Genomic DNA, 14,310 nt, shown 5'->3' with positions numbered 1-14,310 from the left:
ATTATTCATTAGTGTTAATATAAATAGTTGTCTTGTTTCATCAGCATTTAAAATTTGATCTTCTACATGGATGGATCTTGAGTTTATTATGCTAAGCAAAATAAGTCACACAAAAAGTTAAGAACCGTATGATTTCGCTGAGATGTGGGATATAAAACTGAAAGCAATAAAGGAACAAGACAAACAAAGAAACAAAAACTCATAGACACAGACAATAGTTTAGTAGTTACCAGAGGGGAGGGGGCCAGGAGGTAGTAGATGAGTGTAAACGGGGTCAAATATATGGTAATGGAAGGAAAACTGACTCTGAGTGATGAACACACAATGTGATATATAGATGATGTATTACAGAATTGTATACTTGAAACTTATGTAACTTTACTATCCATTGTCACCCCAATAAACTTTAATTTAAAAAATTTGAATTTCTAATTTGTTCTTCTGCATTTATTCTAATTTTCTAACCCATAATAAGTGACATTATGTTTAAATGTATTTTAAATTAAATGTATGCCTTTTCAGGAATTTCTCTCATGAATATAAATAAATTGCTAAAACAGTAGTCCCCCCTTATTTGTATTTTTGATTTTGTGGTTTCTGTTACCCAGAGTCAGCTGTGGTCTAAAAAGACTAAATAGCAAACTCCAGAAATAAACAATTCATAAGATTTAAATTGCTTGTGTTCTGAGTACTGTGATGAAATCTCGTGCTGTCACTCTCTATCCCATCTGGACCTGAATCATCCCTTTGTCCACACTGTATATGCTACCTGTTCATTAGTCACTAAGTAGCCGTCTTGATTATCAGATGGACTGTCGTGGTATCGTAGTGCTTGTGTTCAAGTAATCCTTATTTCATGGAATGATGGCTCCAAAACATGAGTGGTGATGCTGGTAATTTGAATATGCCATATAGAAGCCATAAAGTGCTTCCTTCAAGTGAAAAGGTATGCATGTATAGGAGAGAACATAGCATATATATAGGGTTTGGTATTACCTCAGGTTTCAGGCATCTACTGGGTGTCTTGGAACATGTCCCCTCCAGATATGTGAGGACTCCTATACATCTTATCAGTGATTATGAAGACGTTTCCACTTCTTCAATACTGATTATTCCCAAATTTGCACTAATATCTCTCTTTCCACTTTGTTGTTTTCATTATTTTAATTAACCTAGAAGGCTTTATTTAGTTTAATTTATTTTTAAAACATCTTTGCTCTTGCTGTTTTCTATGTTTTATTTTATTCCTAGATTTATGATATTAATTTTGATAACTTTGTCTTAGAGCGAGAAACTAGTACTATTACTACATACTGTATCTGCTATATAATTCATATACTTTTAAACATTATTACGTTCTCTTCTTCCAAAGAGCCCTGAAGAAAGCACTACGTCAGAAATGGAGGCAAGTTTAATTACTTAGAAATATATTTTATAGCTTCACAAACGGGAAAAACATGATGTATGAGTTTTGTTTGGAAGAAGAAGGAGTTTAAGGTGAGATTAGAATGCAGCATTAAATGACTTTGAGAAGGTTAGTAAGAGTAAATTACAGGCACAAAACAATGAAAAAGTTAGGAGCTGTAGTTAAATATTTAGAGGACTTTCTTCTTTCAGTTTACTCTGTCTTATTCATCAAAACGTCGATTTCTTTGAGAGAAATAGTATCCTCTTTATGGAGTGATTGAAAGCTTGTTTTACTTGCTTATTCCTCAGGGTGTAAATGAAAGGGTTCAACAAGGGAGCAACAGAAGTAGTTAGCATGAATACGCCTTTATTAATGGCCACTCCTTCCTTTGCTGAGGGCTTGATATAGATGAAGATGCAGCTTCCGTAGGTGATGGAAACCACAATCATATGGGACGAGCAGGTGGAAAAGGCCTTTTTTCTTTGTTGGACAGAGGGGAATCTCAGAATAGTCCTGATAATGTATGTGTAGGAGAGAAACACACACACTAGGGTGATAACAAGTGCAAATACAGCCACGAGGAGAACCATTTGTTCCATTACCCATGTATCTGAGCATGAGATCTTTAGGAGGGGACCTCCATCACAGCTAAAATGATCAATGGCATTGGAGTCACAGAATTCAAGCTGGAGCCCCAAGCTAAGGGGTGGGAGAATGATCAGCAAGCCAGACACCCAACACCAGAGGACTAAGAAGGTACAGACCCTATTGTTCATGATGGTCATGTAATGAAGGGGTTTACAGATAGCAACGTAGCGGTCATAAGACATGGCTGCCAGGAGAAAAAATTCTGTTGCTCCAAAGAGAGTAACAAAAAATATTTGACTTGCACAAGCATTGTAGGTAATGCTATTGTCCCCGGTTGATATACTGTACAGGAATCTAGGAATACAGACAGTGGTAAATGAGATTTCTAAGATGGAAAAATTTCTGAGGAAAAAGTACATAGGAGTTTTAAGATGGGAGTCCACCAATGTGAGAGTGATAATAGTCAGGTTGCCTGTTACACTCAATAAATAGGTGAGAAATAGAAAGATAAAAAGCAGAATTTGCAGTTGTGGATCATTCGTCAGTCCCAGCAGGATAAAAGTTGTTATTGGTGTGTGGTTTCTCATCACTGACTTCTGAAATCTATCCAATCAGCATATAAAAATAAGAGATTTTATCAGGACCTAGATATTTCAATTCTGTGCATATAAAGACTGTGCATATAAAAACCAAGCAATCCAGTGTACATTTATTTTCTCCTTTCACATCATAATCAATGTTGCCATTATTCCAATAGCCTTTCTGAATATTCTTGTATGAGCAGTGGATTATTCCTTCAGGATTCTTGTTATTGTAAAATAATCTAAGCTTTTCTCAGATAATTTTTATGCTTCTTAGAATGTATAAATGTAGTTGATTGTTTGTAATTCATTATATGGATTGGATTTACAAATAAGTTAGGGGAAAAAAAGATGATGTTACTTCATGTGTACTTAATCCTTCTTCATCCAAGACAAACCTTGGATACAGGACATATCCACATAGTTAAGAACATGAATGCTTTTCAGTTGTTAGTATCAAAAGATTGTTTTAAGGGTAAGATGCATTTCTCCTGGAAAACAAACAAGTAACAATGACAACAAAACACAACCCCGAATCCTGAGATTTTCCTTTGATTATTCTTCTCTTTTTATATTCCTTGTTCTTAACTCAAGGTGGCTTGATGTACAGCCATTTTATTTATAGTTTGACAAAATATATTCAATGTATTTACAAAAAGACATCCTCATATACATTCATGTTATTTTTGTTAATTGACTCTAGTACTCTTTCTCTCAAAGCCCCTGAAGCTAAGAATACATTTAATAATAACTACTTGTAATCTTCCAGGTTGTGTTTTTTTATTAGGCTTTCAATTTCTTTAAAAAGACAGTGTCTGTAGCTTCTCATCTTACTTCTACTCCATTTAAGCTTTAAGCCTCTGCAACCTGATTTCCACTTCGAACCCCCACTGCATTTTAATGTTTTTATTAACTTTTTTATTTAAGTGTCGTTGGTATACAATCTTATATTAGTTATATTAATTTCAGGTGTAGAATACAGTGGTTCGACATTTTTATACCTTACAATGTGATCACCCCACTAATTCTGTTAACCATCTGTCATTGTGTAAGCTTATCACAATGTTATTGACTATATTCCTCTCCCCCTTTTCACCCATCCCCGCCGCCCCTTCTGGTAACCATCCCTTTTTTCTCTGTTTGTATGAGTCAGTTATTGTTTTGCTTGTTTGTTTTGTTTTGTTTTTATACTCCACGTATAAGTGAAAACATATGCTATTTGTCTTTCTCAGTTTGACTTATTTCACTTAGCATAATACTCTCTAGATCTATCCATGTTGTCATAAATAGTAGTATGTCATTTTTCTTATGGCTGAGTAATATTTTTAACACCTATAATAACTTCATTACTGTTGAAGCCAATGGCACTTTTTTTGTAATTATTTTTCTAGCATCTCCACAATATTTTTTAAAAAATTAAAGTTCAGTCATCTAATATTTGAACCCTCTGTGAACCGACTGTTGGTGAATCACCACTACAGTTATTAGAGTAACAATATCACTTGGAAAGAATAGAATGCTAATTCTGAGTGTCTTAAGGACAAAAGATACCTACCTATAACACCTGTAGTTTGCTTTTAAATTTCTTCCATTGTTAAATTTGACCCTTTACCCATACTTTAAATTTAATCTGCTTCTTAGACTCAAAGTGAAAGAGTAGAAATAGATATTTCAAGCAAATGGTATTCAGAGAAAATCAGGTGTAGCCATACTGATATCAGATGAAATAGACTTCAGGGTGAAAAAGGTAACAAGAGACAAAGATGGACATTTCATAATGGTAAAGGGGACTATGCAACAAGAAGACATAACAGTCGTCAATATTTATGCCCCCAATCAAGGAGCACCGAAATATACCAAGCAACTATTAGCAGAACTAAAGGGAGAAATTGACCAAAACACAATTATACTAGGAGACCTAAATACATCATTGACATTTATGGATAGATCATCCAAACAGAAAATAAATAACGAAATAGTGTGACACATCATAAATGACACATTAGATGGAATGGACATAATTGACATTTATAGAGCACTTGATACTAAAACATCAGACTATACATTTTTTTCTAGTGCACATGGAACATTCTCAAGGATAGACTATATATTGGGACATAAAATTAACCTCAGCAAACTTAAGAAGATTGAAATAATACCAAGCATATTCTCTGATCACAAGGCTTTGAAATTGGCTATGAAATTCATAAAGAAAGCAGGAAAAATCACAAATACATGGAGATTAAACAACATACTTTTAAAGAATGACCAGGTCAAAGAAGAAATTAGAGGAAAGATCAAAAGATACATAAAAACAAATGAGAATGAAAATATATCCTACCAAAATTTTTGGGATGCAGTGAAAGCAGTTGTAAGAGGGACATTTATATCATTGCAGGCCTATCTCAAGAAACAAGAAAAATCCCAAATAAATAACGTCATGATACACCTTAAAGAAGTAGAAAAAGAAGAAAAAATGAAACCCAAGGTCAGCAGAAGAAAGGAAATAATCAAAATCAGAGCAGAACTAAATGCAATAGAGAACAAAAAGACAATAGAAAAAATTAATGTGACAAAGAGCTGGTTCTTTGAAAAGATTAACAAAATTGACAAACCCTTGGCTAGACTCACTAAGCTAAAAAGAGAGAAGACACTAATTAACAAAAACAGAAATGAAAAAGGGGAAGTTATCAGGGATGCCACAGAAATACAAAGGATCATCCAAGAATACTATGAAGGACTATATGCCACAAAATTCAATAACCTAGAAGAAATGGACAAGTTCTTAGAAACATATAGCCTTCCTAGGCGGAACCATGAAGAACTGGAAAATCTAAACAGACCGATCACCAGTAACGGAATTGAATCAGTCATACAAAACCTTCCGAAAAGCAAATGTCCTGGACCAGATGGCTTCACTAGTGAATTCTACCAAATCTTCAAAGAGGATCTAATACCAATGATTCTCAAACTCTTCCAAAAAATCAAAGAAGAGACACTACTCCCTAAATCATTTTATGAGGCCAACATTACCCTGATACCAAAACCTGGTAAGGACAGCACAAAAAAAGAGAACTATGGACCAATATCTCAGATGTATACAGATGCAAAAATTCTAAACAAAATTCTAGCAAATGGAATGCAACAATGCATTAAAAAGATTATTCATCATGACCAAGTGGGGTTCACCCAAGGAGCACAAGGGTGGTTCAACATACACAAATCCATCAATGTGATACATCACATAAACAAAATAAAGGAAAAAAACATATGATTATAACAATTGATGCAGAAAAAAAATGTGATAAGATACAACATACATTTATGATTAAAACACTTAATAAAATAGAAGGAATATGAAAATACCTTAACATAATAAAGGCCATATATGACAAACCCTCAGCTAGTTTCATAATTAACGGTGAAAAACTAAAGCCCTTGGCTCTACATTCAGGAACACGACAGGGCTGTGCCCTATCACCTCTGCTTTTCAACATAGTGTTGGAAGTCCTTGCCAGAGCAATCAGGCAAGAGAAATAAATAAAAGGCATCCAAATTGGGAATGAAGAAGTTAAATTGTTACTCTTCGCAGACGACATAATGCTGTATATAGAAAACCCTAAAGACTCCACCAAAAAACTATTAGAAACAATCAATTAATACAGTAAAGTTGCCGGCTACAAAATCAACGTACAAAAGTCCATTGCATTCCTATATACTAACAATGAAATCTCAGAAAAAGAAGTAAAAAACACAACTCCTTTGCAATTGCAGCAAAAAGAATAAAATACCTAGGAATAAACTTAACCAAGGATGTGAAAGACCTATATGCTGAAAACTACAAGACATTTTTAAAAGAAATTGAAGAAGACAAAAAGAAATGGAAAGACATTCCATGCTCATGGATTGGAAGAATCAACATAGTTGAAATGGCCATATTACCCAAAGCAATATACAGATTTAATGCAGTCCCCATCAAAATCCCAATGGCATTTTTTAAGGAAATAGAACAAAAATCATCATATTTGTCTGGAACCACAAAAGACGCCAAATAGCCAAAACAATCTTAAGAAAAAAGAACAATGCTTGAGGTATCACACTCCCTGACTTTAGCTTGCACTACAGGGCTACAATAATCAAAACAGTATGGTATTGGCAGAAAAACAGACACGTAGACCAATGGAATAGAATTGAGAACTCAGAAATAAAACCACATAAATATGGACAAATAATTTTTGACAAAGAAGCCAAAAACATACAATGGAGAAAGACAGCCTCTTCAATAAATGGTGTGGGGACAATTGGAAAGCCACACACAAAAGAATGAAAGTGGACTGCTATCTGTCACCATGTACCAAAATTAATTCGTAATCAATCAGAGACTTAAGCACAAGACCTGAAACAAGAAACAGCATAGAAGAAAACATAGGTACTAAACTTATGGACCTTGGGTTCAAAGAGCATTTTATGAATTTGACTCCAAAGACAAGGGAAGTAAAAGCTAAAATAAATGAATGGGACTATATGAAACTTAAAAGCTTCTGCACAGCAAAAGAAACCATCGACAAAATAAAGAGGCAACCAACTGAATGGGAGAAGAGTTTTGCAAACAGTGCCTCCGATAATGGGCTAATATTCAAAATATATAAGGAACTCATGAAACTCAACAACAAAAAAACAAACAACCCAATTGAAAAATGGGCAGAGGACCTGAAGACACCTTTCTCCAAAGAGGACATACAAATGGCAAATAGACATATGATAAAATGCTCAACATCACTAATCATCAGAGAAATGCAAATAAAAACCACAATGAGATATCACCTCACCCCAGTTAGAATGGCTAACATCAACAAGACAAATAGTAACAAGTTTTGGAGAGGCTATGGATAAAAGGGAACCCTCATACACTGTTGGTGGGAATGCAGACTGGTACAACCGTTATGGCAGGCAGTGTGGAGCGTCCTCAAAAAATTACGAATAGAATTACCATATGACCCAGCAATCCCTCTCCTGGGTATCTACCCAAAAAACCTGAGAACATTTATTCATAAAGACACGTGTGCTCCAGTGTTCATTGCAGTTCTATCTACGGTGGCCAAGACATGGAAACAACCAAAATGTCCTTCGATAGATGAATGGATAAAGAAGTTGTGGTATATATACACAATGGAATACTATTCGGTGTTAAGAAAAGATGAAATAGGACCATTTGTGACAACATGGATGGACCTTGAGATTATAATGCTAAACGAAATAAGTGAGACAGAAAAAGTAGAGAACCAAATGATTTCACTGGTATGTGGTATATAAACCAATTTTACTATATGTGCTGCCGAAGAGAGCACTGGTATATAAACCAAAAACAACAAAAGAACAAGACAAACAAATGAGAAACAAAAACTCATAGACACAGACAATAGTTTAGTGGTTACCAGAAGTTAAGGGGGGAGGGGAGTGGTAGATGAGGGTAAAGGGGATCAAATATATGGTGATGGAAGGAGAACTGACTGGGTGGTGAACACACAATGGGATTTATTGATGATGTAATACAGAATTGAAATCCACCTGAAATCTATGTAACTTTACTAACAATTGTCACCCCAATAAACTTTAATTAAAAAAAAAAGTTCAATCAGAAAAAAAAAGGAATTTAACCTTCTTCTGTTTTTTTTCCTCTTCAGAAATACAGTATCACTTGTAATCCTCTTTTCCATCTTCACAATTTACTAAGTAATGGTGACTATATCCTTTCCTTTTTCAGAAGACAAGAATCATTTCATTCTTTTCATTTATCTGGGTCTTAACCTCTCAGAAATCTCTCCACAAGTGTAAGGTGGGGAAAATTATGACAAAGGTGATGTTTACCTCCATGGCCTTTGTGGTCCATACTCGAGTACCCACCTAAATTCCCAACCTCCTTTTTGCCTAACTCCTCAAGGTGTACTGGCCTATGTCTTGATTATGTTGTCCTGTAAGACCTGACAATTGGCTTTTCTTTCTGTAATGCAACTGCATGACTTACGCTTTGGTTGCTGAGGTATCCAATTCAAAGAGGCATCAACTTTAAAGATGGCTATCTCCAATAAACACATTGCCAGATACTGAACACCCCACCACATGTTTTTTGGAGATCATGGTTGATTTCCATAACTGACAATTTGGACCTCTTGTTTTTTCTCTCTGCATGCTTTTAATTCCGTTTCCTATGTTTTAAATTCACTGATAAAGAGTTAGCCTGGGAAATCCTAGGTCCCTACCCTCAAACCCAATAAAAGCAGAACTGCAGCCCCCCCCCCTCCGCACACACACACATACATACACAAACACACACACACACACACACACACACACACACACACACACACACACCCCTTTCGCCCATAACCTCTCTGTGTGGCCCCAGGTATGCCATGTGCTCTCTAGGACGTGTGAGTAATAAACCTTCCCTACCCCCCACCCCCATATTACTTGATGGTTATTGCTGAGGTGTCTTGTAATCATAAGAAGAACGACAAAGGCCAGTCCAGCCATAACATTGATTATCAATAGTCTCAGACTGGTACAAAATGTGTGGAATGCTTCACTTTGACGTGCTTTTGGGCTCACTCTTCCTATCTAATGATGCAACTCTGGAATCTTGTCTCCCTCCTACTTTCTGTTACACCACATCCACCTAATTCTATGTAGGACTTGCTTCCACCTGGATTTTTGAAAAGCTGACACAAGCTATTTTAAATGGAAGTATTCTATCCAGTGTCTACTATTTGCTATGTACAGGGCTAGGCTTTGTATCATAAACTCATTTAATTTATACAAAAATTCTCACTGTAGTTATTTTTATGTAATGTTTTACTTTCTTCTTCCAGAAATACTTAACTATACTTGAATATTTAACTAGGTTATTTAATGTATGTAACTCTCTGAATTAGATTCATCAAGGAGGCTTTCACCGTATTGATATCCGAACTAAGAAAGCTAAAAAATTTGAGCCATGCAGTGGGAGATATGGGTTAGATACCAGTGAAGAAACTGAAAATAAGAATATTTTTAGAATGGTGATTAAGAGTTTCATATGCATATTAATGTTTCACCAAGATTCACCATATTAATGTTTCACCAAGATTCACCAAGACAATTAATGGCAGCTTGCTGTCCAACCTGGACATCATTTACAGCCACACGTCCCTTTCAATTAGTGCTGTCTTTTGTGTCACATGCAGTCACTTAATTTATATATTTACATTATAATTTTAGAAACACATGAAGGATGAGTAGAATATTAACTGGCTTCTTTCCCTGTATTTCAAGTCTTATTTTGTTGATATTATGTATGTTCTTCAGCAAGAGGAAAGGACTCTATTTCTAACTGCCCCTAGTCCTTAACCAGCGATAATTATTTATAATGGTAGCTATAAAAATATTTAGTATCTGAGTACATAGTCTCTAGGGTTCCCGCTATTTTTCTATTACTGAATAATCTCCCCAGGAGACATCCATTAGTTTGTACATGAATGACTTTTTTCACTCAGTTGGCTTTAAAACATATCCTGCAAATGACATGGCCCTCTGAGTCTGAAAAGGTTGATTCCTCTCTTCCTATGGACATGTGCTTATAAAATCCCATGAGTTACATATAGCAAGGCCAACCTTGCTTTAAAGAGACTACTGTGTTTCCGCCAAAATAAGACCTAGCCAATCAGCTCTAATGCATCTTTTGGAGCAAAAATTAATATAAGACCAGGTCTTATTTTACTATAAAATAAGACTGGGTATAATATAATATAATATAATGTAATATAATATAAGATACTATAATATAATATAATACAATACCTGGTATAATATAATATAATATAATATGATATATAATATGATATTATATGATATCATATAATATGATATAAGACTGGGTCTTATATTAATTTTTGCTCCAAAAGACGCATTACAGCTGATTTTCCGACTAGGTATTATTTTGGAGGAAACATGGTAACATAGAAAAATGGACACTCATGCAGGAAAACTAACAAAAAAAAAATCTAATAAGGGAAATGATGCAGACATGGCACAACTAAGATGAAGACACTAACAAAGCTACCAGCCAACATTATATAACGACAGCCTGTCGCATACACTTATCTCATAATGTAAACTCTCAATGTTTTTTAAGAAATAGATAAAGAAAACTGTTTCCTTTGATGACCCTTCCACCCCCAAACTGTGGTCTCTTTGTGTCTCTCATCAATCAACAGCTTATGCAAGGAAAGAAAAACAGAGTGCTTTCTTTTCCAACTATTAGATTTTTCATATCCCCTTAATCCTCCTTTTCTATGCAAATGCTAGTTTTACCTTTGTTAGATAAGATCAGTTTATTAAGACCCGTTATTATGGTTTTTCTTATATGCAAGTTGTGAAGATTGATAAACAGAAACTTCATTTAAAGTAGAGTTGGGAGGGCCTGCAGGAGAAGTTCTCGCACCCTACTACTCATTGTCAATGACCTCCAACAGAAAGATGTTTTTCTACTCTACTACTCCAGCAGGAAAAAGGAGCAACCACTTAGCCAATGAAACACTGTCACAACTCAGCCAATGAAAAGCCACATGTCAAACTCCAAGTTTCCTCTAATGGACTCTTTGTTTACCACAGATCCTCTGAACTCCCCCTTTCTTCTGTGAAAGAACTTCCTCTCCGGGGTTCTCTGGAATTGCGTGGTTTGCCCTTAGACTACATGTCCCGAATTGCAATTCTTTGTTGTTCCTGAGTAAATCTTCTTTTCTGGAGAAATATCTGGCTGTGTCTTTGTTTAAGGTCAACAAAGTGAAATAGTGTGCTAATAATTTGCTATGCCTTATTCATTGCCTAGTCCTTTAAATTTGATTTATCTAAGAATTCTCTCCCAACTACTCTAGGGCTACAAAAGGGGCAATAAGTAGAACAAACTATTAAATAACTGAAAATGGATGTCCTTGCTGCCATCTTGTTTTTCATACTCCCTCCTCTGAACACACATGTGGGGACAGAGTCAGGAGTGCAATTTCCAGGCTCTCAGTGTCACGAGGAAAGGTGCTGGTTCAGGTAGTAAATGGCCATCAACTGTGATTGGATGGCCATAAGCTGTGGCTAGTTGGCCGTCAGCTGTAACCAGTGATCCATTGGCCACTAATATAACTGCCGTGGCTATGCTAGGAGAAAATGGGGGCTAGCAAGAAGGTGGTGGCTGAGCCTGCAAGCGGAGGAGTGAGGGTTGCAGATCGTGTGGCTCCTGCTTCCTGTTTCTCCAACCCAGCCACCAGCGAGACTATGGTGGTATAACTCCCCCATCTATGGCTCTCTGGGTGTTCCTTTTTGGCCTCACCATATCCTGTGTTCTTATGTGGGGAGCGGGACCAGAGACCCTGCATGACAACACACCAGGCAAAAATGGCCTTGGTGAAATAATCTTCAACCTCACTATCTTGTGCAGTGCTTCATGAACCACAAAAAGTACCTCTCTCTCCTCAGTCATTAAGTTACTCTTGAGTGAGTAACTTAGATATTAAGGGAACATTTCTGTTGAACTCATAGATGCTTAGGAGGGATGAAATAGTTTCTGCTTAAATATTTCATCATAAAAGAATATTTACAATTTAGAAAATGTTAACATTTTAAGCAATGTAATATTCTTTTGGGGTATAAATTCCAGGGGTTTGGCAAATATGTTTCTGTATGTTCTTGATATTACACTGCGTAGGTCACTACTTATGGGGAAAAAAATGTAGCCCTGCATGTGATCTTCGTCTTACAAAGCACTATTGAGTTGATCATGACATGTCTACTATAATTTTCCATATTAGAAATTGAAATGAATTTAACTAACTGCATTACAGAACGCTATGCCAACAAATATTTCTTTCTCTTATCTCTCAAAATGGAAAATAATTCACGTATCTACCTTATGGTACTTACTCTGTTGGTAATTTGTCGTGGTTTCAGCTGGTAGCTCTTTGCTGTGTTTAACTGTGCCGTGTTAAGGGGATGTGCCTCTGCCCTGGTCTACCAGGATCATCAACCTGCATCTACTCTCCAGGCACCTCATAGAGCGTCTTGAGTTCTTTGAGTTTCCCACCTTCATATCCTATAAAGAGTCTCATTAGAGACCTTTCCTTGTAAACCTTGAGAAGATTTTCCTTTGATCTCTGTCATAAAGGGAAGAAAACCTAAAGTAAGGGGTGAGATAAAAGAACTTCCTCTGGGTTTTAGAAGAGCTCTGATAGTTTTGAGCAGGGAGTTGGCTTTCTTACTCCAAAAATAATGTTATTTATATTTTCTGCTTGGTCTTCTGAAGACACACTGGGATCACCTGAATGAATAAAGAATCCTCAGAGACCTAGGTTTTATGTCATTAGTAAGTCTTGTGCATTATGAACTTTGGCAAAGCAACTGAAATAGGCAGCAGCAGGGATGTTCGCCGTCCTTTGAGACAGTGAGATAGAACAACAGCATCAGACAGAGGCCAGGTGCCCATCTTACTAATGAGAAGAAAAAAGCACAAGCCTGATTCAATTCCCCACCATACTTTCTAAGGATATGGGTATAAGCCATTCTAATAATCAAAGTATTTTGTTTTACCTAATCTCCCATGATATAAACAATTATTAAACAATTAAAGTATGTATTTAATATGAGAATACACATTGGGAAAAATTACTAGGTATTCAATGATATTGTGGAATGAATTTATATTTTTTAATCATAGGAGCATTTATTTACATTTGAAAAACTGGAAAAGTATAACGGAAAAATTCTTTATTCTGCCTACAGATGATACTTTGTAAGACCATGTTTACATGAATGACTCAAAAACAGTACACTCAATTAAAACCACTGACCTAACGCTTTCTGCTAAAATATCTGCCCTTGAAATTATGAAATATGTATGTTTAAAAGGAACCCATCAGAAAATATTTTAATAACAAAACAAGGTTTGGAGGACTGCTTAAAAAATGTTGCTTGTGGTCAATTAAAAAAGGGTAATAAAAAGTACAGTAACTTGGAGATGAGATGACAGTTTAGCAATTGGGAAAAACCTTGTATAGTTACATATTAGTTGCTTTAGGAGTTTATGATTTGATTATGGTAGAACAGGGCTCATGATTAATAAATATGTCATGATTAAGAAAGAATGTTCCTATGGTAAGTAGGAAGTAGGGGGAAATGCTCTTGTAGCACATTTCTTGAATAAAGTTTCTCTCTTTTATAAAATTAGTTTTTATTACAGCACCATTGCTTTTATGGATTTATTTCCCTAATCTTCATTTAATATTTTAATTAAGGCAAGTATTGGCTTTTAACTTATCATAGATTTTCACATGCAAGAAGTTTTATTTATTATTTAGGATTTATGTTGTGAGAGACAATACATATTATAGCAATAGGCTTTTATCATGCCATTAACTATTAAAATTTTTGATCTGGCACATAGAAGGGGTTAGAACAGTGAAATTGATTAAGATTTATAAAAATTATGACTTTATATGTTGCATTTGAAATGACAAAAGTGAATCATGCCAAACAAGTAATATTATGCAACTACAGAAAGATTTAGTCATAGACATATTATTTTCTTTGTTTCCCTTTTCTTTTTAAAATAATTTTATTATTTTCCAATTACAGTTGACATACAGTGTTATATTAGTTTCAGGTGTACAACATAGTGATTAGACATTAATATAACTTACAATGTTATTACCC

General features: G+C 35.3%; 1 protein-coding gene across 1 annotated transcript; it reads right to left on the bottom strand.

The window, feature by feature from the left end:
• Positions 1-1,635: 1,635 nt before the first annotated feature.
• LOC117028823 (olfactory receptor 6C2) lies at positions 1,636-2,583 on the bottom strand. The gene has a single exon (XM_033117684.1). The coding sequence runs from the start codon at positions 2,581-2,583 to the stop codon at positions 1,636-1,638; it is 948 nt and encodes a 315-aa protein (XP_032973575.1).
• Positions 2,584-14,310: the final 11,727 nt, after the last annotated feature.

The sequence above is a fragment of the Rhinolophus ferrumequinum genome, chromosome 10 (genome assembly GCF_004115265.2).
Source record: "Rhinolophus ferrumequinum isolate MPI-CBG mRhiFer1 chromosome 10, mRhiFer1_v1.p, whole genome shotgun sequence".
NCBI classification, from domain to species: Eukaryota; Metazoa; Chordata; class Mammalia; order Chiroptera; family Rhinolophidae; genus Rhinolophus; species Rhinolophus ferrumequinum.
The sequence above is the reverse complement of the archived record's forward strand: the minus strand, read 5'-3'. Positions and strand labels throughout refer to the sequence as shown.

Coding starts and splice junctions, on each gene's coding strand:
- LOC117028823 (XM_033117684.1), bottom strand. CDS start 2,583: ATGAGAAACCACACACCAATAACAACTTTTATCCTGCTGGGACTGACG.